The sequence below is a fragment of the Dasypus novemcinctus genome, chromosome 4, assembly GCF_030445035.2.
Source record: "Dasypus novemcinctus isolate mDasNov1 chromosome 4, mDasNov1.1.hap2, whole genome shotgun sequence".
Taxonomy (NCBI): domain Eukaryota; kingdom Metazoa; phylum Chordata; class Mammalia; order Cingulata; family Dasypodidae; genus Dasypus; species Dasypus novemcinctus.
The window spans coordinates 78,529,355-78,556,707 of record NC_080676.1 but is presented as its reverse complement, the minus strand read 5'-3'; the positions used below and the strand labels follow the sequence as shown (position 1 = coordinate 78,556,707).

The following is a 27,353-nucleotide window of genomic DNA, read 5'->3' as shown; positions in this document are numbered from 1 at the left end:
CCTTCTTCCTTCTGAGGTTAGGCTGCCCCTCCTTTCCTTTCCAAGGCTAGTCCTTCCACTGTGCGCCTAGTGCCACTCCCCCTGCTTCTATCACTCCTCAGTGGTAACCTCATCTATTTATTCATGCTTCGTTTTACTCACTTTTTATTGTCCTTGGTTCTTTGTGTAAAAAAGCAGACAATACCCCCACCACCCTATAAAAGAGTTTAAAGAACTCCTGGCCCCTCCATGAAATCTCTTCTTGTCCCCACCTTCTCAGGGCAGTCTACCCTAGTGACTCATTTTGAAAGTGACCTCATCTGCTCGAGTCTTTATTTGTGGCCTCGATTTCTTTATTTCACTTGTTCTTCTAAATGAACTCTAACCACTTACAAAATCACTCTCCCTAGACTCTGTTAATCAGCTTATGGAGAGTAGATGCATTTATCATATGTGCTGACTTTTGTCCTCAGTCCTGTCTGTTTTTAGTGCCCCACTAACCTAGGGATTCTAAGACACCATCCTAACCAGGTTTTTCTTATTTTATCCAGCAACAGGGTCCATGGCCCAAAATTGAGTTCTCTGTGATTTTTCCCCTTAAGGAATTCAGTGGGTCTCAACTAATCCTACAGTGATCTACACACAGAGATCATGGCAGCCCCTGTGTGGGAAATGTAGATACTCACAAGTCAGACTAACGTGAATTCAAACCTGCACTGCTGTTGCTATCTGCTAGCTATATGACCTCTCTGACCCTCAGAATCCTCATCTGTTAAGCAGGGATGATATGAGCCTTCTAAGGTTGTTGTGAAGATTCAGTGAGGAAATGTGAGTAAGGGCCTACACATAGTAGACATCCAATAAAAGTTAGTTCCTTTTTCCTGTAAGACAGTGACCTTAGTGCACACGTTTAAGACCAGACTCAGACCATTGATCATCTTGACATTGTAGTTTAGGTTTTGTTTCTTTCCTGAGAGGTAATTTCTTATTTTCACTTTTAAAAAGTTCTTTCCAAATGGACTAAATATAATATAGCATAATGTAGTGGTTTACTTAAATTCTCCGGAAAGGAAATATATTTTAACAAAACACAAAACTCCTTCCATTTAGAGCAGTTGATTTCGCTTCTTTATGTATTTGCTTAAAAAAGATCTCTGTAGAATAATTTTTAAATTCTTTTTCTTTAATCATGCAATTTGTAGCCAAATTTTTTAGGACATGTCATAATTCTGTTTTACAGGGTTAACTTTCAGCCTAAAGAAAGATCAGATTAAGAGCAAGACCTCTGCTCTCTCTTCCCTTCCTCTCACACAGGGGTTCTCAAAGCGTAGCCCCCAGATAGGCAGCATCATATCATCCGGGAACTCCTGAGAAATCCAAATTCTCAGGCCCCACTCCAGACCAACTGAAACAGAAACTCTGGAAGTAGGGTCAGCAATTAAGCCCTACAAGTGATTCTGACATCAGTTTAAGTTTGAGATCCTTTACTCTAACATCTTTTCTCCTTTCTTTGCAAGTCGTCTCCACAAAGTGGCCTTCTCTCTCACTGCTACATTCAAACTCTCCATTTAGCCTCCTCATGTCCAAGTAAGTCAAGCTAGGAGAAAATACTGGAGCATGGGCATATCAGAGCTGCTGAGGAAATGCCACTGATAGACAGAACTATCTGAAAGAGACCTCATTTCACAGCCTAGGAAGTGGACATCCAACCACATTCCACGACCTTGTATCAAGCACTATTTTCATGACTGATGTTCCTCTCACCTTCCTCGGGGCAGCAGCAGCGGGCAGGACAACAGGGGCAGCGGATGTAGCAGCAGCAATACTGAGGACAGCACTGACACCAGCACACTCCAATCAGTAGCAGGAGGAGGAGGGCTCCCGCAGTGATGAAGATCACTGTCAGCCAATCTGCAGAGAAGCCAAGCAGGGCATGAGGTAAATATCCAGGGGGTGCTTCCAGTTCTAACAGTCTAGAGGACCAATATATAGAGCTCCTGACCTACAGGTTAATGTTGAGCACTATACTGGCAGAAGGAGTTTAGCCTTAGTAAGGGAACATCAGAGGTTAACAATACAATGACAATAATCTAGGCTCACTTGTTTTGTGTGTATGTGTTTTTGTGTATTCAGGATGATGAGGTGACTGAATAAAAAACTCCAGAGTCACTTACGCAAGACAATGAGCTTCACCTCCTTATCTGGATCACCTGATGTATCCCCCGGAGCTTCAATGGTGCAATAGTATACGCCATGGTCCCACCACATCACTTCATTAATCACAAGATCTGCTCCTGTATAGGAAGGAGGGGAAAAGTACCAGTGGACAGAGGGGAGAGCACTGGCTTTTAACTTATTGCAGCCTAAAGACTCCAGCGAAGTCCTTCTGCGTCCTAAGATGGCTCCTGGTAGTTCAGAGAAAGGTCATGATCCCTTCCTATTAAGACCTTCCTCTTTCTCTAACTATCATTGAGACTTACTAAGCACCTAGAAAGGATTTTGAATACACTGCCTCTTTAATTCTCACTACAATTCTGTAAGTGGGTATGGTAGAAATTACCGGCTGTCTCCCAGTGTCTGTTCTCCCCTGCTCCCATGTTCATAGAATTTCCACCCAGAATAAAGTCAATACTTCCCATCTTCTATTACAGTTAGAAATGTAACTCAGTTCTAGACAATGGGAGGTGAACAGAAGGGTCACATGATGGGAACATTCCCAAAAAACCATCTTGTGAACACCTTTGCCCTTTTCTCCTTCATTTCTTCTATTCTGTTATCTGGAAAGTAAATGTGATGGATCTGGGACCATGAGGAAGAAAATGACATGCTTGGTGAGCCAAAAGGAACCTAGTTCCTTGAGGACTTAATGGAACAGAGTTACTGTGGTGATTGAATTGTGCATCCCAATTTAGACATGTTCTTAATCTTAATCCTATTTTTGTGAGTGTGAACCCCTTATAAATAGGATTTCTTAATGTTACTTTTAGTTAAGGTATGGCCCATCTGAATAAGAGTGGGTCTTAACCTAGATTACTGGAGACTCTAAAGAGAGAACCAGAAAGTCACAGAAGCTGTAAGAAAGGAGATGGCTTGGCCATGTGACAGGAAGCACAGATAAAAGCCAAGGAATCCCTAGGACTGCTGGCAGTCAGCACCAGAATGCTACAGTCTTCAGGGAGAAAGTAAGCCTTGCCAATACCTTGATATGGGACTTCTTTTAGCCTCAAAACCATAAGCCAATCAATCCCCAATATTTAAGCCAACCCATTGTATGGTATTTGTAAGAGCACTTCTAGTAAACTAAGACAGCCAGCACACTAGTTCTAGTTCATCTACCTCTGAATTCATACATGGGAGAAATAAACTATTTCACTGTTTAAGCCATAATATTTTGGGCTTTTGTTAACTTGCAGGCAAACTTAATCCTAATTGACACATTGAGTATGATTATCAGCTGCATTTATAGATGAGGAAACCAAGACTCAAAGAGGCTAGAGAACTGGCCTAAGAATATAGAGATAACATGTATCAGAGGTAAGTTTAAACCCATGTCTCCCAGCCTCAGAGCTGATGTTCTTGACCACTAAGCTCTTCTCTTGTCATTGAACTGGATGTCAAATTCTGACCTGGATCCTTTACTAGCCCAGAATGGGCAGATACCACTAGATCTTGAACTGACATGTTATGAGATGAACTTGAATGAGTAAGAATGAAATTCCAATATTTTCAGAGTAAATGTTACCCTAGAAAAGAATTTCAATTCTTACATGAACCAGCACTATATTACCCAATTAAGGAAAGATAACAGCTATGTTCAAGTTTAGCAAATGCAACAAATGTTCATGAAAGACCTTCTGTGTGTCCACCACTATTTGGGCACTTCGGAGATGTGAGGAGGAACAAGACTCCCCTCTGTCCTGAAAGGGCTTAAAATCCAGGAAGAAGCCTTGGGACAGTGTGGTGGTTTAAAGCTGCAAGCTGTATGTATCCCAGGAAAAGATGTTCTTGAATTTAATCCACTCCCAGTGGGTGTAAACCCATTGTAAGTAGGAAACTTTGATGAGGCTACTCCAATTAAAGTGTGAGCCGCCTCAGCCAGGATGGGTCTTAATCCTATTACTGGCTTTCTTTATAAATGGAATGAATTCAGATGAGAGAGAGAGAGAGAGAAAGAGAGAGAGAGAGCCATGGAACCAGAAGCCAAAAGCAACAAAATCCAGAAAAGAAGGGAGAGATCAGCAGTCAAGTGCCTGGTCACGTGATAAAGGAGCCCACAGCCAATTTTTAAGAAGAAAGTATCACCTCGATGATTTGGACATTTTCCTAGCCTCAAACTGTAAGCTAATAAATTTTCATTTTTAAGCCAACCCATTTCAGAGTATTTTCTGAGAAATAGATTCTATTAGATACGTAAAATTAGCCTAGGAAACTAAAATAGGCAGACTCCAAGTCTTGCTGTAATAGCAATCCCTGCTATCTTATCCATAGTAAGTGCCAGGGGAACATCTTCAAATTCTTAAAGACCTTACCATTATAGACTTACTCTTGCTCAATTGGATGTCATATCTGCAGTACTTTATTATCTGTATTTCAAGAAATATTTATTGAGGAAATGAAACAAAATGCGAGGTCACACGGCATTTGAGCTAACTTTGGCTTGTTTCCTTCTCTTTCTACGTCAATTCAACTTTGAGTTCTGTTTCCTTCTTTTTCTACGTCAATTCCTATGATTTTTTTCCTACCCATATTTTCCAGACCCACAACCTTCCCCAGAAACAAGCTTACCCCAGACTTGGAAGAAAAGCGAACATGCTTTGGGGAAAATCCCCCCTCAAAGGTTAATACATATTGTAAGTTGGTCTCAATTTTTATTGGAGACATAAAGAGAATTTTAGGAATGCCAGGGTAATGAGGGTATTCAGATCTGTTAATATATATATATTTTTTAATTGAAAACCATTTTATTATTGAGGAAAGAGGAAGCTAACATCATTTAAAAATTTAGTGAAATGCTAAAGCATTAAAATGAACACAGCATTATGTGAGAATCAATTGGTTATATGGATTTTACAATAAAAAATTTGCATTTTGTAATTTTTTGTAGATGTGTGCTACATTATATGTGTGTGTATTTATATAACAACCACATTCACTTTATAGAGAGCAGACAATCTAAATGCTGATTTGTCAGGGTCATGTCAAATGATGCAAACACAGGCATAACAGTGTCAGAAAACAAGGGTTCCAGGAAGTCCTTCAAAAAGCCTGGAAGCAGAAATAAAAAATGAAGAGAAAAATTGCTTTCAGAGTAAGAAAGAGGCAGGATTTGATCCAAAGATTGTTCGAGTTGAGGGGTGGTACAGGTCAAAAATAGATAAGACAGAGAGCAGGAACTATTACCCATGGGATTTTCATCCTTCATAAACTGGAAAGGAGACCTGCTTAATTAAAGAGACTTTGAGGGGCAGATCAGAGCTAATTCTGCTGCTCTGGAGAAAGCAGAATAATCCCAAATCCTTGAGCATATACCTGGAGACTGGAAAAGCCTGAGGGTTCAAGAGCTGGGTTTCAAAAGTCAAAAGTTGAATGTAAAAAGATCAGACTTGAGTATTAGAGCCAAATTGGAAGTAATTGTCAAACTGGTTCCCTTTAAGTCACCTACCTTTAATAGTCATCTACCTTTAGTATTCATATTGATAGAACAGTCACTGATTTCCTCCCCTGTAGGTATACTTACAAGTATCCTGAGTGACCGGCCTGCTGGGTATATTCTCTCCTTTCCTTTTTTCCCTCTAAACCAGTAAATATTTATTTAACACAGCACATAAAACTGACTGGAATAGTTTCATAATTCTGTGCCACTTACCCATTGTGGAAATCTTGGATTACAAGATAGGAACATGGGGAGCCAACCTAACCCATCCATTCAAAGATGTACTGAGTGATCACAACTAAGGTTCACCACACACTTACTCTTTGCTAAGTGCTTTATACATGTTATCTCAGTCAATCCCCATGAGGCAGGTACTACTGAAGTCCTATTTTATAGAAATTGAGGCTGCAAAAGGTGACGGAACTGTCCCTTTGTCCATACATCCTGTAAATATCAAACAGGGCCCATGATTACATTTGACACCAGAGCCAAGGTTCCAACCACAACTTCCTGTACCAGGCATAAACACTGACTATGCTTTTGACACAGCTTTCAGACATCACATTTGATATTCACTTCAGTGTGGGGAGACAGATCCTATTATGTCCATTTACAGATGAGGAAACAGAGGTCAATGGAAATAACTGATCTGCCCCTGGTCACTGAGCAGTGGAGTAGAAGCACCAGGACTCCGAGTGGGGTCTTCAGAGTCCAAGCCCAGTACTCCTTGCTCTATCGATAGAGGGCTATGGTCTCAAGATGGCCAACTAGGGCAGAAGCCCGTATTTCCTTGGATATGGGGAACAAGAATGGCCAGGAGTAAACTCAAGGGGCCTGGGGTTCCAGTGGATCCTGAGAGCAATTAGTAGGAGGGACCAGAGGAGCCTGATCCCTACCTCAGTCCTGAACATAAGAGTAGGAAATGAAACCACCCACTTCTGGACATTTAGCCAAAGCAATAGGACACCTTGGGCTCTAGAGACAAACTTCCAGGGGAGAAACTTCAGGGGTGGAGCACATTCTGTGATCTAACACATCCCTCAAACAGTGACAGTGACAAGACCAAGTAGACCATCAAGCAGCAGAAAGAAAGGGAAATCCCCGAGCCACACTCACGGTTCTGGATGGTGATCTTGCGCTGCCGGTAATCCACCCCCAGGACAGGCTCATTTTGTCCCCGTCGTTGGGCCACAATGCGAACCTCTCGCTGGCTGTCGTTGCAGTCATTGGATGGGTCCTGGCCCAGGGATAAAGCTGCCTGGTATGCTGAGGAGAGAGGATACATCCACGTCACACAGCAGTGAGGAAGTCTTGTAAGAAAGGTCCCCTTACTGTTCTCTAGAGCAGTGTAGTGCCTCCATTTTTACTGAGCCTATGAATTCCCAGGAAATCTTGTTAAACATGCAGATTCTGATTATGCAAGTATAGTGTGGGAACTGAGAGTCTGCATTTCAGATAAGCTCCCAGGTGATGTCAGTGCTATTGGTTCAGGGACCACACTTTGAGCAGCAAGACTATGGAACCCCTAATAGGTGATCATTTCCAAGCACTGGCAGACTCTCCTCATCTCCCATTCCAACTTCTCCTGACCTACTTTGTCACCTCAGCCCCTACTCCCACAAGGATCACCCGCCTGCCTTTACAATATAAGGTTTTATACAGTTATAAAAGCTATTATATCTGCCAAAAGTAAATGCCTACTACCTTGGAGTCTCTCGTCCCTCCCCACTTAACCCAGGCCTTTTAAGAATAGCGTACAGGAAGAAATGCTGCAATTTAGAGAAGGATCTTTGGGGGGCAATGTTAGGCTCAGTGGGTGGCTAAGGCAGTCAGGTTTGTGGTTCTACTCTAATCAGATTGTGAAACAATAGTCCCAGGACTTAAAAAAAGTGAAGCTGATGCTTTCCCTCATTTTCCTCCTCTCACAAAGCTCACTTCTTTCCTACAAATAGGATACCTATTTGTATCCTTACAATTTCTAAAAATTTAACTGTCATGTCTGGGTTCCTTTCTTCCTTGAGAGAGGGTAGAGGTGGGCAACTAGGGAAGATCTTCGGCTCCAGACAGCAGAACTGATATGAGTGGGGGTGGCTGTTACAGAGAGGTAGGACGTGGCACTTTCCCTTAAATGTAAGGAGGAATTGGATGGCACTAAGAAATGTCCAACAATAAATGGGCTTTGGGTGGGCAGCGAGCTCTCCATCCTTGAAAGGGTTTAGTCAGAAGAATGACTATCCACCGGGAAGGCTGTCTGTAGAAGGGAATGTGGCAGTGGGGCCCTGCGCATCCCAAGGCGCATCGGAGTCTGCTCTGTTGGCATTCTAAGGTGGCAGGCTGATGGGTCTCCATCATCATCTCACGTGCTGACAGGGAACCTGGGATGGACAAGGAGACAAGACTTGCTCTGTCTTTTACTTAATGTCTGAGCCGTTAATACTTTCTAGAACAAGATGGGCCATAAACTTAAATAAATAAAAACAGTATGTGGCCATACTCTTTCACTTGCCTAGGGTTCTCAGTTTGTTTATCTACAAAACGAGGGGTGATCTTTGAAGTATCTGTGATCCTAAACAACATCTAAATCCTAACAGCAGTGCTTCACAGAGGTGCCCGGGACCTTGAGAGAGCGAGAGGAGGAAGGGCACTCACATGCAGAGTAGTAGTCAAAGATGGGGTCCTTGCAGAAGGACTTGAAGCGCCACGTCACCACCACGTCCTGGAGCTGGGCAGAGGTGGTGTAGTCACATTTGAGGATGACTGAGGCAAACAGGGTGACATAGCGCTCCGTGTCCTGGACTGTCACCAGCAAGGAGAGGCACCCTGAAACCAAGAGGCAGGAGTCAATGCTGATGTGAGACCAGGTGTCTGAGTAGTGACCTACTTCTGCCATGGGGTAATCAAAGCAATGCAAATGAGTGAAAAAACACCACTTGCTTCTGCCTGACTCTGGTTGGGAAGCTCACGAGGCTGAGGCTGAGGCTGAGGCTGAGGCTGAGTCTGAGTTCTAATTGTCCTGGGCAGTGGGTGGGATGGGGACTTCACCAGGCATTCTGGGAGAGAGATAGGAGAGAAAAGAATAAGGACAACCCTCCAAGAGCTTACAGTCTGTCGACAATGCTCACATGTCCAGCAGTAAAAATATTAAAGACCCTTTACAATTCATTCTCTGAGGAGTGACCTTGCTATTACTTTTTTTTTTTTTTTTTTTTGCCATATTACTTCTATTTGTCCCATTTCCTTTGGGATAAAGCTCAAACTCTGTCACCAGGCCTGTGAGACCCATCGGTGTGCCTTCCACCTCTCTGTGCTGTCTCATTTCCCTTCACTCCCCGCCGCGTTACACTCAGGGCTTCTGCCATTCTAAACTCAGTTCAGTCCTTGCCAGGCTAGGCTCTGTCTCTTCTCTGGGTCTTTGCATGTGTGAATCTCTCAGTCTGGAATGTTTCCTTATCACAGGCCACCCACTCCACAGCCTTCACTGGGCTAATTACATTTGTGCTTGAGGACCGCAGCTTAAACCTCACCTCCCTCAAGAAGCTTTCCCTGACTATGCTAGTCTGGGAGAGGGGCCTCCACTCCCTATATCCAAAGTGATTTGTACCCCCAGGCAGTGCTTTCCACACTTCTTGATGACGGCCTATTTGCTGTAGACTCTGAGAAGGCCAAATGGGTCTGACTCTAACTCACTGTTCAAACACCTGCACCTCATACAAAGTCGCCCAACAAATACAAATATTTGTGGGATAAATGACTGAATGAATAAGACTATATGAACCAGTGGACAATGGGTGGTATAGACTGCCAACATAAGCAATGAACACGTTTTCTTGACTTTATCAAGAAAGACTTGAAGAAATTAAGACATTTTCTTTTTTAAAATTTCCTCTCTTTACCCTCCAAAACTACAAACATACTAAGAGCTCCAGGTTTGCCTTGATGAGGAACCAGATGGAACAGAAATATCAAGAGGAACTTGGGCATGGTCAAGCGTCTGCACAAAGCCATCCTACCATCATGGAATGTTCCTACATAAATATGGTTTCTAGGCTAAGTTATAAGGGGGTCCTGTTGTGGAAAGGTTTAGGGTAGAGCTGTAGTACTCAACTTGGGCATTCTTTGGAATTACCAGGAAAACTTGTGAAATCCCAGGCCACTCGACCTCATGCCCAGAGTTTCTGATTCAGTAGGACTAGCATGGGGTCTGAGGACTTATATTTCTAACAAACTAATTTCTAGTAGATGTTAATGCTACTGGTTTGGGACCATACCTTGAGAACCACTGGTATAGACTAGAATAAAAAAAAAAAAAGCACAAGTTTTAGAACTAGGCACAGCCAGGTTCAAATCAAATTTTGCTACTTACCTGGCAATTGAGCTTCTGTTTCCTCAACTATGAATGGGGATAATAACAGTACTAACCTCCTCAGGTCATTGCAAGAATGCAATGAGATAATCCATTTATTGCACTTGGCCCAGTGCCTGGTAGACAGTGCTCCTATATTAGTGTTGGTATATGAGCCTCTTTCCGCTATCTTCCTAATTACAAGGGCAAAGAGGAAAGGGGTTCAAGCTGGGGTTCTCCCCAGTAAAGTTTTCAGGTGGAGCCTGTGACAAATGCAGGTGGAGCTGCATTTTGATGACATTATCTCCCACAAAACACATATAGTCAGCCCCGTACAGAGCAGTTGGCCAAATTCGATGACTGGCGCCACATAGTCCAGGATCCTGCCTCACCTTCTGGCCACAGTCCTCAGATGTCAATCCTCTGCCTGTGCATTAGGTTATGTGCAGCCTGAGCTGCATCCCTTTGCTCACTTCCTATGGAGTGAGACAAGGCTGCTCAGGACAGGCCCTGGCCCCCAGAGCTGTCTCCAGGGCTGGACTGGGATGCTAGAGGAGCTGCAGATGTACAGAGAAGGACTTCATGGAAGGAAGAAAGTTAAACTAGACCCTTAGACCCAGGCAAGATTAAGATTACAATGAGAAGAGGTGGGGTCAGGCATACAGAGAAACTAATTGTTCCAGCGAGGAAGACAGGAATGAGCAAAGACCCTTATCAGTAAGGGGGAAGAGGGAATTGCTTGGTAAACCTGGAAGAACACAACCAAGCTGGAGACTCCAGCTGTATGGGAGGGGAAAGACGGAGTCTAAACCTCAAGTCAGTGTCTATTTCTAGCTAATGGATAATCACCAAAGGCTTTTCTGAAGAAGAGTAACCGTGTGAAAGTGGTAACATTAGGAAAATGGATAACTTCCTTATTCCGCAGTGAATGGAAAAAGAACATCATTTTGAGAATAAACCTTGTGTAGTTTGGGGGGGGAATAGCCACTGTCTCTTCCAACTGTAGCATTTAAGAAATTAGGCCGGTCAGAACAGAAGGGCCAGTGATGAGCATCTTTTTTACTCTTGCTCTCCTTCCCTCACCACCCCTTTGTTTTTATTGTTGTTTTCAGAACTGATCTGAAAGAGACCTTGCAGCTTTCACCCACCACAGCGCTAACAATGGAGGCAGCTACAGGTAAGATCTTGACAATGAATGGGGTGCCACTGTCAACACTGGCTTGTTCTGTTCAGTAACACTGTACAGATTGGAATAGAGGGAAAACACCGATTTGTGGTTTAAACAAAATTTTTCAAATTGCACATGCTAAATGTGATCTCTGGGAGAAGACATGCTATGTCTACTTTATATACAACAATTTTGACGCTTGAAAAATATTAAGTAATTTGTCTGTGGTCATTTATTTTCTAAAGGGAACCCGAATCAAGATTCTGTCCCTTGGCAGTTCTCTTGCCCACAAAGGAAGACGTTTGGTATTCATAAGCTTGCAAATAATTGGAGCTTGGGGCTATACTGCATGAGTAATAATTAAAATACAATCAGGCAGCATCCACTCTGACAATGACTAAGAACCTAACACACTGTTGATGTGGCTCAATGGTAATTCAACATAAATAGCAGTTTATTAAAAGGACTCCAGACAACCTTACTTATAGAGCTGGAGCATTTGGGAGGAGGGGGAGGGGGTTGATACGGGTTAGGAAAGGAAATTTAGGTGGAGGCAGAAGTTGTTTTGTGGTAGCTTTGAAGACTGCAGAATCTGACACCCTGAGGCAGGGAATGGAGACAAGGGTGATCACTTTCCTGACCAAGTGCACAGTCAGCTCCCCTTACAAATGCCCTGGTTATGGGCAAGCCGCGCCTGGGGCGACCCGACTCACCTTCACCAACACCAGACTGGTTTTGCTGCTTGTGTATCCTTTTTTTCCTCTCTCCTATTCCATCTGTTAAGTGTATTTTTCAAGCCTTGAAATGTGCCAAGTTCCCACATGTTCTAACCACGTGGATGAGCTAACTCACATTCCCTTCCAGGGGTCTGCCAACCCCACAGCATCCTGCACAGCTCCCAGAACTACACCCCCAAACCCTCACCTGCCACACACACACAGGAAGAGTAGGGAAGGGTCCCTGGAGAGGTAGTCCCTCTTCTCAGTGGCTGCTGCTGGAACCTCAGCATCTACTGTGTACCAGGCACTATATATACATAATCTGTAATCCTCACACAGTCCCCTAGAGTAGGAATCACCCTTGCTCATATACGTGGGGCAGAGTTCAAAGCATATGAACCAAGGCTCTATATGTCAAACATCACATACCTAATAAGTCTCAGCATCAGGATTAGAACTCAGATCTTGCTGGCACTATAACCCAACTTTTTTCCAAAAAGGCAAGCTTGGCCTTCCAAGTGGAAGGCAGGCTAGACTCTCAAAAAGCAGTGGGATTTTCCAGATTTGGGGGAGAGAAAGGAATTGGCAAGACATCCCATCTTTAGGGCAAAAATCTCCGATATTTCTTTTTCTTGAATCTCTAACCTTTCTGTAGAACTAATCATGTTAGGCATGTAAGGTAAACAGGTAAGATTCTCAAACAGAGACCAAATGTGGAATTTCTGGACTGAACAGTTTCAAAATGATAAATCCCCTGGTTATTGATGTCCTGGCGGCATTTTTGCTTTTTTTTTTTTAAGATTTATTTTTATTTATTTAATTCCCCTCCCCTCCCCTGGTTGTCTGTTTTCTGTGTCTTTTTTTTTTTTAAGATTTTTATTTATTTATTTATTTAATTCCCCTCCCCTCCCCCGGTTGTCTGTTTTCTGTGTCTATTTGCTGCGTCTTGTTTCTTTGTCCGCTTCTTTTGTCTTCAGCGGCACGGGAAGTGTGGGCGGCGCCATTCCTCGGCAGGCTGCTCCCTCCTTCGCGCTGGGCGGCTCTCCTTATGGGTGCACTCTTTGCGCGTGGGGCTCCCCTACGCGGGGCACACCCGTGTAGCACGGCACTCCTTGCGCACATCAGCACTGCGCATGGGCATTTTTGCTCTTTTAAACTGCTCCACAGTTTCTATATTCTTAAAATCTTTTTCTATTGTTCAGCCTACCTTCATCTTATAGCATATCCTTTTCCTCAATTATTGCCACCTGGTTTCCTAGGTGTCCCTATTATTTTCTCTTGCAAACTCTAATTCTCGAGCCTGACTTCCTGAGTTCAGATTGCGCCTCCATTCTTTACCCACTAAAACACCTGGCAAGTTATTTCCGAAATAGTTGTTTCTTCATATGCAAAATTGGGATAATGATGATACTTCCCTCAGAGGGCAGTGATGGGGACTAAATGAGATAATAAATGTACGGCATTTAGCAGGGTGCCTGGTACATAGTACTCAGTGAACATTAGCTATTATCATCACCATTTGTACTTATCTTACCTATCTTAAGAGATTGCTCTCAAGCTAGACGTTAAGAGCTTTAACAGCTATCTTTAGGCTACCTCCTCTGTCATTTAGGGGTAGAAAGGTAACTTCCGATGAGATATTAAAGTGCATGGGAAGAAGGAAAGGGGAAGGAGAATCTGTTTCCCACCATGAGGTACTTTCCAAGACTATACTGCAGTCAAACCGGGGACTACCGTTTTATATTAAAGTGGAAGGAAAACATACCAATGAGAGAAGAGTATTTTTACAACTAAAGGCCATGTGTTTCCAAATGCATGCATATCTTTGTACATTTATTCATCCACCATTTCTGTGGGAAAGATGTTTTAGTTTCTAGAACATACTATCCACAAAGCATAGGGCTACAGGAAAAAAACATGTTTGTTTTTTTAACTAAGATCTGTTTCCAGAGGTCTGGATGGTGAATCCCCTCCTTTCCACATGAAGGGTCCTGCTTGCAAGGGGCAGTAAGCATGAAGGAATGGGGGAAAAGTGATGGAGGTTCTCCATTCCCAAGTATTTTTCAGGTACACAACACCTCTGCTCCACTAAGCAGGTTAACAAAAAGTACACAGGTTCAATCCTATCAGAGTTTACGTCTGAGAAAGCTATCTCTCCCAGTATATTTGCGCTCAGTACTTGTAACATTACCTTAGATAACAGTGCAAATATGAGAGGAATCAAGGGGAAGAGGGACTGGCAATGACTAATGGACAAGAAAAAAGGGAGAGAGAGTTGGGAGAAGAGAGGAGGCAGAGGAGTGGGGTGAAGTACAGGGGGTGGTAGGGTGGTGGGGGTAGGGTAAGACTCACATCCAGGTATCCCATGTTTAACAAGGATCTGGCTCAGGGGGCGCTAAGCACCTGGCTATTCTGGGAAGGGAACTGACACATATTAGAGCACTTACTGTGTTGCCGGGCATGGTATTGTGTGCTTTATACATTGCCTCGTTTAACCTTTGCAGAAAAACCTGTGAGATAAACCTTATTTTATCTCAGTTTTATAGATGAAGATGGAAGATGAAGTAACTTGCTTAAGGTCAGGCAGCTAGTACATAGCAAAGCTTGCTTTGAACTTAGACCTCTAAAAATTCAAAGCCTATACTGTTTTCACTAAACCATTTTGCTTTCTGGATAAGTTTTCTAGATGGTTGAGGTTTAAACGCTTTAAAGGCTATTCACAAATTTAAGAAACACAAATTTAGTTTAACAATTTTGGATGGAAACCCTGTTTCTATTTTCTTTTTTGTCTTAATATAAAATAAAAAGAGATTTCAAACAATTGAGGAAAAAATATAAATTAAAAAGTTCCTCCTTCTTTGCTCCTCTTCCACTCTCCAGAGGTAACAACTATCGATAATTTGGTGTGCACATTTGCACATCTTTTCCTATAATGTTTTAAAAAAAGAATTATATTACATATATTGGCCCACAGCTTTGTTTTTTCCTTCAAACTAATGATATATTTTTATGTTCTATATCAGTATATACAGATCTAACTTTTTTAGTGGCTGCATGAAAACTCATTGCATAGATAGATCATAATTTGTTCATTTTCGTAATAATAAGCATTTAGTTTCTGAGTTTTCATTATTACAAGCAGTACTGAAGTGAATATCTTTGTACAAGTATCTCTTCACATGTACATTTTCATCCCAGTAGGACCTATTTCTCAAAGTGAGATTGCTGGGTCAAAGGGAATAAGCCTTTATATTTTAATAGATACTTCGGGAAAGAAATCTTTATTCTCATGAACAATGTTGACAGTTCTATGTTTCACCACATTTCCAACAGGGGAAAATGTCAATCTTTAAAAAATTTTGATAATCTAATAGGTGGAAAAAAATTAGCCACCCAGGTGGTTTTAACTGGACATTCCTTTGGTTATCAGGGGGAGAGGACAATAAGACCTGGTTAAAATGCAGATGGTTGGGGTTTCCCAAAGTGAGTCACCCAGGTCAGTGACTCATCGCTTTACTGCACACTCATTTCTGAACACATGCAAATTTGAGCCTCACCAGAATGACAAATTTCTATTTGCATGGACCTTTAGGTGTCATTCATTCATATATTTATTGAGTACCTACTATAAGCTAGGTGCTGTTCTAGATAATGGGCATACAGTAGTGAACAAAAGCGAAAAGGTCCCTGTACCCTGGTTTCAAATTCTAAAGCAAGTCCAAAATCAAAATTATCATCCTTCCATACAAAACCAGCCCTCTCCCATGTTTCCCATCTCAGTGAATGGGCAGTACCGAAACACAGGAACCATTCTTGACATCTCTATCCCCCTCATTCTACATAGATAGTTTATCATCAAGTTTGGTTTAGTTATCTCCCAGATATTCCTGGAATCTCTCTCTCTCTCTCTCTTCTTCACTACCACCCTAGTAAGATTTACCATCATTTCCAGCTATCATCCTGCCTCAGCTTAATGGGTACCTGCACATGCTCTGGCTCCCCTCCATGTGGATTCTGCACGGACTGTCAAAGTGAGCTTTCAAAATAAAATGCACTCACATAATCTTCCACTCCTCCTCCTTGTAAACCTCCAAGACTTCCTACCCTGACCCATGAAGCCATGTGTGTGGTCCCACCCTTCCCCCTCACATCATCTCTACCACATTCCCCATCCCTTCCTCTGCTCAATCACGCTGGCATTCTTCCCATCCCTCATACTCACTGAGCTCCTATCCTGTCTTGCATATGCTGCTCCTTGGTTGGAATGATCATCCATCCTCTCTTAGCCTTGCTAATTACAATTTATCCTTCAGTCTCAATTAAGTATCACTTCTTCAAGGAGGGCCTCCAGACTGAGCAAAATCTACCTACTATATACTCTTGCAGTTTTGCACATATTATACTTGTATCCTTCCTTTGTGACCCTTGTCACAGTTGTATTTCTACATTTTCTTGTGTGATTAACTAGTTAATATCTGTCTCCCCTCTAGACTGTAAGTACCATGACGGCAAGAACCATGTTGGCTTTTGTTTGCCAGCACAATGCCTTACACATAATGTGCAATAAATTTGCTGAGTGAAAGAACAAATTAATTCACGCAAGAGGCTAAACTGCTTGGAATAAATTTTAAGGTCTCTAAAAGTTCAGAAAAGAAATGGTTAAAGTGAACCAATATATTATGGCCAGACAAAAGGCAATAAAGAAGAGGATGTGTGTTGGAAGAGGGTGCAATTACAGTTTGGTCCATATTAATGGGGACAGGGCTGCCCAAGTTAGTGAGGCCAGAGTTTGTAAACCCTGAATTCCAAACAGAATTTATATTCTTGTAAACTATGGGTAGCTAGTGGAGGTTCTTGTAGGGAAGATTAAAGTGAAGGTTAGAAAGATTAACTGGGATAGGTTAGCTAATCAGCTTGGAGGAGGACCATTGGAAGTAGAAAGAGGTAGCAGGCATACAGGCAAGGAGGCTTAAAAAATGGGCTATTGTGAGGTTTGTCACCTGAAATAGAAAAGAAGAACAGATCCTGAAAATCAGCAACAGAACTCAGTGGTTAACTGAGTATGATCAACGAAGGTGGTGTCAAAGCTGCTTTCTTCTGTTCCCAGATCACATCAGAATTTGCAGATTGGGACTGGAGAAAGATAAGACTTAGTCTGAGTCTTCCCAACTCTTAAAACAGACAATTTTATTACCCTACCCCCATGGAATTCAAAAATGAAATCAATTACTATGTTGAAAAATCCAAGTGCACTATATATTAATTAGCCAGCATCTCACCCATTCCTCTTCATTGCTATTGGGGCAAGATGTTTAGTAAATTAGTATTTAGTTAGATATCCACGGGGTGGTCCTTCTGTTTCTATTTCTACATGCTAGGATTCAACTAAACAAAACAAATCAGTATGAAAGAGGGAAACAAGCAGTAGACTAAGAGTGAGGATGCCAGCTCTCAAACTAACTTCACTCTATCAACCTTAGACAAAGGGCCTTCCTGGAACCAGGTTTCCTCACCAGTAAAACTGGCCGGAAGCGATTTCTTCCTGTTTTGGGTTGAGCACTGGGACTCTGGGGAGGTATCCCAGGGACCACCACCGAGGCAAAGTAGAAGCTGGGTGGGCCATCTCCCATCTATGACCCATAACCCTTTCACTCTGAGAAACTTCATTTTGTTGTCTCCTATATCAAGCATCTTTATCAGGGTTTATTAAATCTTCAGTATTGTCCCCACATCCCCAACCTACCACAAAATGGAAATTACCAGTCAAATGCTCTCTAAGAATTGTGTCCCTTATTAGAGGTCAGCTGATTTCCCAAAGAATGATAATACAGGTTGATAGCTGTGTGAACCCAAAAGTTAACACCTCTCTGTGACCTTTTAAAAAAATCATAACAGCACAAATGACATAAATCCTTTTAGAATTTGGTGGGAAAGCTAAACTTTCATTCTAAGAATAAATTATGAGGTTGGATGAAGGCAACCAAAGCTATTAGGCAACAATGCAAAATGACTGCAGTATGGGGATCTGGCTGATGTCAAAAGGGATTTTAGTCTTACCTTAAAGTTTGTTTCATTTAAGGAGAAAGTATTCTCGTACTACTTTGTGCAATAAAATTTTATTTCTTTGTAAAGAAAACAACTTTGGAGAACTGAAAAAAAAAAAAATCAAAACCTGCCAATAACTGATTTCTACACAGCTGAGAGCACAGACTGTAATAACTTTACAGGACTCTCTGACCTCAGAGGCTTCATCTGAGGCCCCAAGCTACACCAACTAGCAACTTGTGAGTGCCTAAATCTGAGTTTCACTACAAACCTACACTTTGCAATTGTGGGAATTTGGATTCTAGTCAGAAGATTGGGTTGATTCTTTTTAGAAAAAGAAGGGAACAAGGTCTTGGACCAAAATGAACACACTCTAGTACAGGGTTTTCCAAAGTGCACATCACAATTTGCAGAGGGTTTTGAGAAAATCAATTTACTGGGCTTTCCTATTTAATATTGTAATTTGGGATTATTTTCTATGAATTTAAATATTAATGAAATAATGGTTGATATCAATTTTGTTATTACTTTATCAGACCTTGTTGCAGACTTTTTTGTGAACATTTTTTTTCCTATTTTATACGTGTGTGTGTGTGCGCGCGCGCGCACACTGGGTCACAATGTAAACGCTTACTGCGAGCTGTGAAGAAAAAAAAAGTTTGAAAACACTGCTGTAGTAGTAGATACTGGCAGAGAGAGAGGAAGCTTAATTTTCAGTCTGGTATTAAAGACATTTTGGGAAGTTGAGTTTAAAAACAAAGAGGTGGAGGCATGGGGAGGGACCCAGCATTTCCTGAGTGGTAACCATCTTGCAGACAGGAGAAGACGTTTCTTGATCTTCATCCAGGAAACAACCTTTGACCTTGCTGGTGAAGGTTGAGCTGTGGTGGGACTTGTCAGAAATTTCCCGTTTTTCTAGACGAAGTAGGTTTAAGTAATTTGTCCAGAATCACGACTAGTAAGAGGCAGAATCAGGAGTCCAACCTTGATAGTCACGTGAGATGAGTTCTTAGCCACAGGGTAAGGAGGAGTAGGGGAGGCTTGTTTCTTTAAAATTTAGCTTTTTAAAAAGCCTACTTGGGTCTAAATCATGACTATCATTACCCCAATGGCTAACATTTATTGAGCCCTTACTTTGTTCCAGGCACTGTTTTAAGTGCTTAAAAGCATCTTTTCACTTAATCTTTGTAAAAATCTTGTGAGATATGTTCGTTTAGGACTTTTTCACTTTCAGCATTCTCTGGTTCTCAATTGTGTGGTGCAGGTCCCGGTTCCATTTAAAGAACACTAGCAAACACTGCAGTCTACATTACTGGATCTTTTCAGCATCCTGGCTACTAATACCGTATGGCTTGGCTCATGAACTCCCAGACCTCTGCTTTTTGAAGTCACTGCCCACTTAGCAATTCGCTTATTAAAAGAATATATACTCTTTGGGTATAATCACAGTACTTGAAAAATGTTCAGTAATCAACATTCTTCATAAAAATAGGACAGTTTTTTAAAAATTATGATGGTGATTTAGGGGTTGTGATTTATACCCTGATAAGATTTTTGTCTGAGAGTCTTTTTTTTTTATTCTATTGAGTTAGATGACTACAAAGACCTAATTCTGAGAATGGAGAGTCCTGGGGCAGAGGGTATCACAGACCTCTATTTTCCTGAAAAGGCAACTCAAGCAGCCTCGGAAATCCCCAGTTGTTGAGTTTGAGCTCGCAATGCAAGGCACAGGAGGAAAGGCTGTGCAAGGCTGTGGGCTGTTTTACAAATTTATGTTCACAGTCTACACTGTGACTGTTCTGGTGGAATTTCAGATACCTCCGTTTAGGTGAGGTTTAGCCCACTTCCTCGTACACGGGGATGTTGGGGTGTCCAACATTTAGTCTTGTTAGCTTCATTCACTTTATAGAACCAACATCCTGTAGAAAACATTGTAATCCAGAGGACCTTAGGGATATCGGTTTTCTTATCCGACCCTTTTGCAATCTCTCCCTTTTATTCTCAGCGTTAAGCTTCTCTTAAGTTATTATAGAATCCTGGCTGAATAAGATTTGGTTACACTTGAGCAAGTCCCATGTCCTATCAAGCTTGTAAAAATGGAATTCTGCCCACATTTTCATATTACATCTTTTGCATTAAAAATATATACTTAATTCAAATTGGTCTGTGAGCAAACTAAGAGGACAGTTAGTCTTAAAAGAGGGGAAAAAAAGTAAAACGAAATAAAATCTTTACACAGGGCTAAATTTCCAAAGGAACTTATAAGTTCTTGGTTTTAAATCACACCACCGCCCTAATTTAAAATGGCTGAAGGAACCTGTGCATTCCACACTCAGCCTTCCTTTCCTGCCTCATTTTCCTCATGTGGATACATTCATGACATATTTCCAAGAAATACACTGAGATACCCGATGCTTTCCAAAGCAGACAGTGATTTGAAAGGTTAAGAGGATGAAGAATATGATGAGTGGGCACCTGATGGGGAAATAATGAGCAATGGGCAACGTTGAGGAAATGGGTGAACACACAGAAAGTGGAAAAGTGATACTGAAGAGCAAACAACCACATTGCTGGCCCTGTAAATTAGATTCAAAATCATATTGAACAGTACTTTTTATACCAAAGGCACATTATAAGCTCTCAGGAGTGAAAGGAATGCATTTCTGGGCCAAGTTTATCAAGCATAGGCGTCACCATGGCTAAAAGCTAAAAGAAAGTATCAGATGAAAAGAAAAAGTAATGAGGAATTTCAAGAGTGGTGTTTCCGCCTCTATCAATTCAGCTTTAAGAAACCAACAAGCGCCTAATGACTGCAGGAGCGGGAAGCCCTGGGCTGCTGTCTTAGTTCACCGGTTTCGGAAGGGCCAGGGCGAAGAAAAGAGGTAAATAGGTTCTCACAGGCAGAAACTCCAACCAGTCCCCGCACCTCCTGGCACCCTGTGCCAAGAGCCGAGGGCGCGCCGCGGCCCCGCCGTCCACTCCCTGCCCGCGGCCGGCTCTGCACGGCCAGGGACACAATGGCTTCCCGTCTCGCTGGGCCCAGGCTGAGCTCCCTCGTCCCAGGGCTCACCTGCCGGGAGACAGGTGACCAGCAGCAGCCAAGGTGCAGGCGGCTCGGGGCTCATGTCTCTCGGGCCCCTCGCAGCTCAGGGGCTTCGGCGTACCGTGTCTCTCTCCATCAGCTGCCGCCCAGGACGCACCTCTTCTCGAAGGAATCCCTCCGGCTGCCCCTCTCACGGTACAGCGCGGCGAGGGGGTGGGCTCTGGGCTCCGGGCAGGTGTCGCCCGGCTCATCCTCACCTGTTGCGCTCACCGAGGCTCCGCCCCGGCGCGGAGCGGAGGCCGTTTCCTGCTCCGCCCCCCGCTCGCAGAGGCCCCGGGCCACCTTTCCTACCTGGCCGCCGCCTCTGCAGGCCGCCGGGCTAAGTCTCCTCACCGAAACCGTCTCCTGAGACAGTTCCACCTTTTCTTCCAGAAGTTCTCAGGAAATCTCCCTCCTTCTACGTTTCTCCCCCTCTCCCTGTTAGAATTGTGAATATATAACTTTCTAGGGGGTAGTTCTTGCGTTATACTTCCATTCCCCCATACGTGCATGGAAAACAAACGTTTTCACTAAAAAGACATTTTAGCTCAGCAGCCCCTCACAGAGCTCAGCCACTCCAAGTTCAAAGGCTCTAGGTCTCTTTGCACAGGCCCCCTAGGATGTAATCCCAGTTTCTCCTTCCATGGGAGGAACCACAGGGAGGGGGTGAAGTGAACCAGGAGAGGACACCCTTGCCTTTAGGAACCAACCAACCAATAAGATTATCTTGGAAAGTCACATATACACTAGTCAATGTAAATACACCTCTGCCTTATCAGAGATATTTCATTGATGACCCTCCTCCTTCTATAATAAGCACAACTTCCCTCCCTCCCAGCCATCATCTTTTTCTTCAAGAAAATAAATATAAAGATGCATTACAAATTGGTGTTCTAAACTTGCAAAGAACCCACTTAAATAACTGGCACTTTTTGGGGGGAAAAAAGTTGCATTACACACAGTTTCTGCCCTTCAGGAAGCTCCCATTTGGGTCACTGACCTTGGAAATCAAAATCCTTTCTCCTACCCTGCTCCGCTGCGAAAGATCCTCTCCACTGCTGCTGCTGGGGTCCCTCATCTCACCTCCAGTGTTTACCTCCTTTTCTCACACCCAGGGTAGTCGTCCTCAACCTGATGTGAGGTCTCAACAGAGTCCCCTCTCCCCACTTCTCCTCCCGGTCCTCCTGGGTCTGGCAGTTCCCCTGATGGGCCTTATGATGGTGAATTTTACTTACCAACTTGGCTGGGCTGTGGGGTCCAGTTGTTTGGTCAAGCAGTAGGCTAGATGTTGCTGTGAAGATGTTTTATAGATATGATTAGCATCTATAATCAGTTGACTGTAAGTAAAGGAGATTACTGTCCAGTAATATGGGTGGGTCTCTTCCAATGAGATGAAGGCCTTAAGAGCAAAAAACAGTTTTCCAGAGGAAGAAGTCTTAAGATTGTATCAGCTCCTACCAGAATTCCCAGCCTGCCAGCTTACCTTCCAAATTTTGGAATTGGCAGCCCCCCAAACTGTGAGAGCCAGTTCCTTAAATCTCTTTGATGATTTATTTATATATATAATATATAAAATATTTTATTACTGTTTATTGTGTATATACATAATAAACACACACACACACACCCTGTTGATTTTGTTTCTCTGGAGAACCCTGACTGATACAGGCCTCTTCACGATAAATGTTTTTCTTATAACCTCTTCTCTTCTAGAAAGTAGGAAGCAAATTCAGGAAGTGCTTGACCAAAGCCCTTAGGTCTTCTACAGCTGGGGTTCCAGCATAACAGCAGCAGCACCAGGACCCAACCTTCTAATGCAAGTGAAGAGTGCTCCTCCAGGCCCCTCCAGAGACTTGGTTCATGCTCCAAGAAACACTATGTCTGTTTGGGTGTCTGATTTGTGTGGTTCTGGCTTTGTGAATTGTCCTAGGCAAATTTTCAATTCCAGCCTAAAATATTGTGAGCCCTCTCTTTCCCACCACTCTCTCCTATGCCCCAAAGCCTTGGCTTTGATATAAAGGTTATTTTTAATATTCGTGTAAGCCAGCCTTTCTCAATATTTGTTCCATGGAATGTCAACAAATAGTATACAAAAACAGGGTTCTGTGACCAAATAAATTTAAGAAATGCTGGATTAAAGTAAATAAAACTCTTTTTCAGAACTTGTCAACCCTTAGGGTACTACTGTGCATTGGAATGTCCAAGGAAATATGGCATGAAGCACTCCCCAAAATTATTCAACCATAAATCCCTTTTTTACTCACACATATCTTAGGGCAGATGTTCCATGGAATACGTTTTGGGAAATCCTGGTAGTTTAAATGAGACATAATAGGGAGGATAGGTTGAAGACTTCTGTAGAAACAAAACTTGAGTTTAGCAAAAGTTATCCCAAGTACAGTGGAATTTTAAATTCCTTATTTGAGAATATTCATTTGATTGATGATCTATCTCCCTTGTTCCACTTGAAATTAATACTTCAGTTAATTTTATTTATATCTTTTCTCTGTCTATGACATATATCTTTTTTCTTCACCATTTATTGTATACTATGTATCAAGCAATGTTCTATGTACCTTACAGGTATTATTTCATTAAATTCCCATAATAACTGTATGACATAGTTACTGTTATTAGCAATGCATTTTACAGATGTAGTAGCAGAGGTTTAAAAATGTAACTTGCCAAAGGTCACAAATTCTAGTAAGTGGTGGAACTATGAGCCCGGTTGAGGAAGTGTGATCCTTGAACTTGTGCTTTTAGCTATTGCATCATAGACCTTCATCTTAACTACCTATCAATCTGTGTTTACATCAAGCTGACTCTTTCAGTGCATGCTAACACAGTTTCTTTCCACATATGTCATTTAGTTCCATGTGAATGGAAACACATTCAAATGAAACTCCCATGCATGGTTGCATACCTTAATGAGTGCCACTGGCTGAATAAGGTTGATAGGAGCTAACTACCTTGTACTGGAAAGAGTGGGTCAGGAAGAGCTCAGAGACCACTTCCTTTTGGTTAGTGGGACATAGAAATACAATTCATCCTAAAAGCAGGAAGTGGCGGAATCTAGTGAGAAAAGTTGTGGAACTAGTATGTTCATGCCCACTCCTATTCACAATAAGAAAATAAAAAATGAAACGCTGAAAAGGAAGAATAAATATGCTGTCATTCACAATGTTATGATTATTTACACAGAATATCGAAGGGAATCTATACATTATGTATAAGGACTAACAAGAAAGGTTGCTGAAAACAAGGTCAATCTATAAATGTCACTGGCATTTGTATATACCTGGTTAATTTTGGGTGACATAAGGTAAGTGGTGTCTATTATATTATTTTATGTACTTTCCTGTGTGTTTGGAATATTTTATCATGTATATTGAATACATATTATAACTATAATATTATAATTTACATTTAATTATATTACTTGATATTGATTGTATTTGATTGCAATTAACATAATTTTATGATTAAAAATACTTTTAAAAGCAAAAAGAGTGTAGATTCAGGTTGTGCTTGTATTCTGGCATTTACACTGACATCCTATGTGACTTTGTGCTTAAGTCATCTTTGCCAAGGGTGTTTTCATCTATAAAGTAGAGAACTGGAGTAGACAACCTCTTTGGATTAGATAACACCATCTCTGGTATTCCATAGTTGAAATGAGAATGACCCAGGGTAGGAAGATGCCAGTCTCCCTTAGCTGAACAGAGGAATTCAGAACTAAAGCATCTCTAAGAGTGACTCTTTTAGAGAAGGATCTTGCTGGGCTTTACACATTGTAAGCAAAGGTGTAAACTCCATGCTCTGCCAAAGCCATGTGTGAAATCAAGGAGTTTTAATTGTATTTACCATGTGACATCTCAGAATCTGGTTTTCTCAAAATTTTATTATAAGGAGAGAAACCAGATATAAATACAGGGCTGCATTCCTGAGGCTGAAGACACAATTAAGAGGTCCAAAGTACTCAGATCATAGCAACTAAGGTAGAGTACCTGGAGTTTTGTCAGCAACATCTTAGACAATATGAAGTTCATTAGGGAAAAACAAAAGAGGATATCGATAATACAGTGGAAAAATGGGAACAACACCACTCACTCAAGAGCTTCTCCTATTCCCTGCTTTTGCTGATTGCCCTCATCTCTTTATATCCTCTTCTTGACAAAAATGCAAGAGGTCGTTTAGTGGGAATGAATTCCTTCCACTGAATGCCACCACTCTGTGAAGTCAACTGGGGCAGTTTGATATTACTTAAGAATTCCAAAAAGATATTTAGATTATGTTTGTAAACTGGTTTGTTCTTCTGGGCATGATGCCTTTTGATTGATTTAAATTCAAAGACTTTACTTTTACTTGATTAAATCAATATTAGGGCTTTGATCAACCATGTCATTAGGACTTGCAGGATTGAGTCCCCAACCCATTGGTGGGCTATATAAACAGAAACTCAATCAAGAAGACAGAAGTAGATACACAGGAGACAGAAGTAGATACACAAAGGACGAGAGACAGTTCCATAGACAATACAGAGGACCCCAGAAAAGAGATGAGCCATTCACCTGATAGTTTGCAGCTGAAGAGACCAGAGCCCTGAGCAACTGAGCAGGCCTGGAAAGAAAAGAGCCCTCCAGCCTACAGAGGAGATTAGAAGACACAGGACCCATGGAGCCTTAAGAGGAAAGAGGAAGGCTGAATCCTTGCAGATGTCACCCGTCATCTTGCTTCAGCACATGGCAACAGAGCTGGGTGAGGAACTAACCTTGAATTGAACTCTTTAAGGCTTTGTAAACTGTAAGCTTTTACCCCAAATAAATACCCCCTATAAAAGCCAACAGATTCCTGGTACTTTGTATCAGCACCCCTTATGGCTGAATAATACACCAACCATGGATGGCTTAGTTTCAGAGGTTTTCCTTCCATTATCTGTGTGAGCTCAGCCTCAGAACAAAAAGGTAAGGGGAATTTTTTTTTCTGTAGTGTTTCTGCCTCTGGCGAGACCAAGTGTGCTCTTCAAACTGGAAGCTCCTCTGAGATGATGAGCTCATTAGACTCAATAAGAGACAGAATATCCTGTTCTTTCCAGCTCACCCCAAAGAGTATGATTAATTAGTCTATTGGGAGGCCCAGGAAGCAGTATTTTTCTAAAAGTTCCCAGGTGGTTCTAATGTGCAGTCAGAGTTCAGAACAACTAGTTGAAGGATGAGCTGAATGAAAGAATGCCCTACAATGACCATATAGGGCATTCCTCAGGGCAGTCCCTAAATGGAACACTTTCCAACACATTTCCTAACTCAGAGTAACTCTGGGTAACTTCGCTTGGCTATCACCTTGAGTGACAGAAAGGCAATGTTTCTGCTCCAAAGACCATGACCCTGAGATATGTAACTTTTCCCCTTTCTTGCTTCTCTACCGGGAGAACATAACCTACTCATGATACATTCAGATAAGGGCGAGTCTAAAGACACTACACCAAATAGTTGTGTGACCCTAAATAAGTAATGCAGCCTCTCTGAACCTCAATTTCCTTTTTGTTAAACAAGAGAGTTAGGTTAGATCAGTAGTTTTCAAACTGTGTTCTTAGAAGCTCTGGCATTCTATGGAGATACTTCAAGTGTTGCTTCTTCCAGGGAGGTTTGTTTGAAAAATCACTGGACCAAATGATCTAGATCTTTTCTAGTACCAACATTCTACAATTCTAAAATATACATGAATAGATTGATGCCATCACCAATGTCTATCATAACCTCTATGCTTTAAGGGCTGCCAAAGGTTGTATTTAGCAACCCTGGTATAAAGCAGATATACAAACTGACAATTTGCAAGCCATATCCAGTACACAGATGTGTTTTGCTTCTCTTGAAGAGTGGTTTTTATTCTTCCTTGATGATATTTTTTTTAAACTTTTAAAATTTGAAGCATAAAACAATTCTGAAATACGCACAAATCAAAAGTATATGGTTCAATGACCTACCACAACATATATACACCTGTGTAACTACCATTCCAGGGCATGACATAAAACAATATCAGCATTCCAGTAGCTCTTCCTCATCACTCCTCTCAATTATTTTCTCCTTTCTCCTCCTGAGAAGTAACCACCATCTTGCTTTCTTACATTATATATATAGATTTTTGTCTTCTTTAAAATTTTAAAAGAAGTAAAATAGTATACATTTTGGGGAGTGTGTCTATTTTGCTCAATATAATGTTAGTGAGATTCAGCTATACTTTTGCACATAGCTGTAGTTTATTTTCACTGGTAAATAGTATTCCACTCTATGAATATACCTAAATATACCACAATATGTTTATCCTTTCTATTGTTGGGTTTTTTAAAGATTTATTTATTTATT

At 41.8% G+C, this 27,353-nt stretch overlaps 1 protein-coding gene across 4 annotated transcripts in view; it reads right to left on the bottom strand.

Annotated features, from left to right (window-relative positions):
• Window positions 1–21,219, bottom strand: part of ILDR1 (immunoglobulin like domain containing receptor 1) — a 30,816-nt gene extending 9,597 nt beyond the window's left edge. For 2 of the 4 annotated variants that reach the window (XM_004467185.4, XM_004467188.4), the window contains exons 1-5: window positions 21,071–21,219; window positions 8,282–8,452; window positions 6,749–6,898; window positions 2,154–2,273; window positions 1,744–1,890 (exon numbers count right to left, since the gene is read on the bottom strand). In XM_004467185.4, the coding sequence (XP_004467242.2) occupies window positions 1,744–1,890; window positions 2,154–2,273; window positions 6,749–6,898; window positions 8,282–8,452; window positions 21,071–21,200 (718 nt within the window). In that variant the 5' untranslated portion in view covers window positions 21,201–21,219. Of the gene's footprint in view, window positions 1–1,743; window positions 1,891–2,153; window positions 2,274–6,748; window positions 6,899–8,281; window positions 8,453–20,976 lie in introns of all 4 variants that reach the window. The other 2 variants (XM_058295720.2, XM_058295722.2) reach the window with 2 other exon arrangements.
• Between the last annotated feature and the right edge of the window lie 6,134 nt (window positions 21,220–27,353).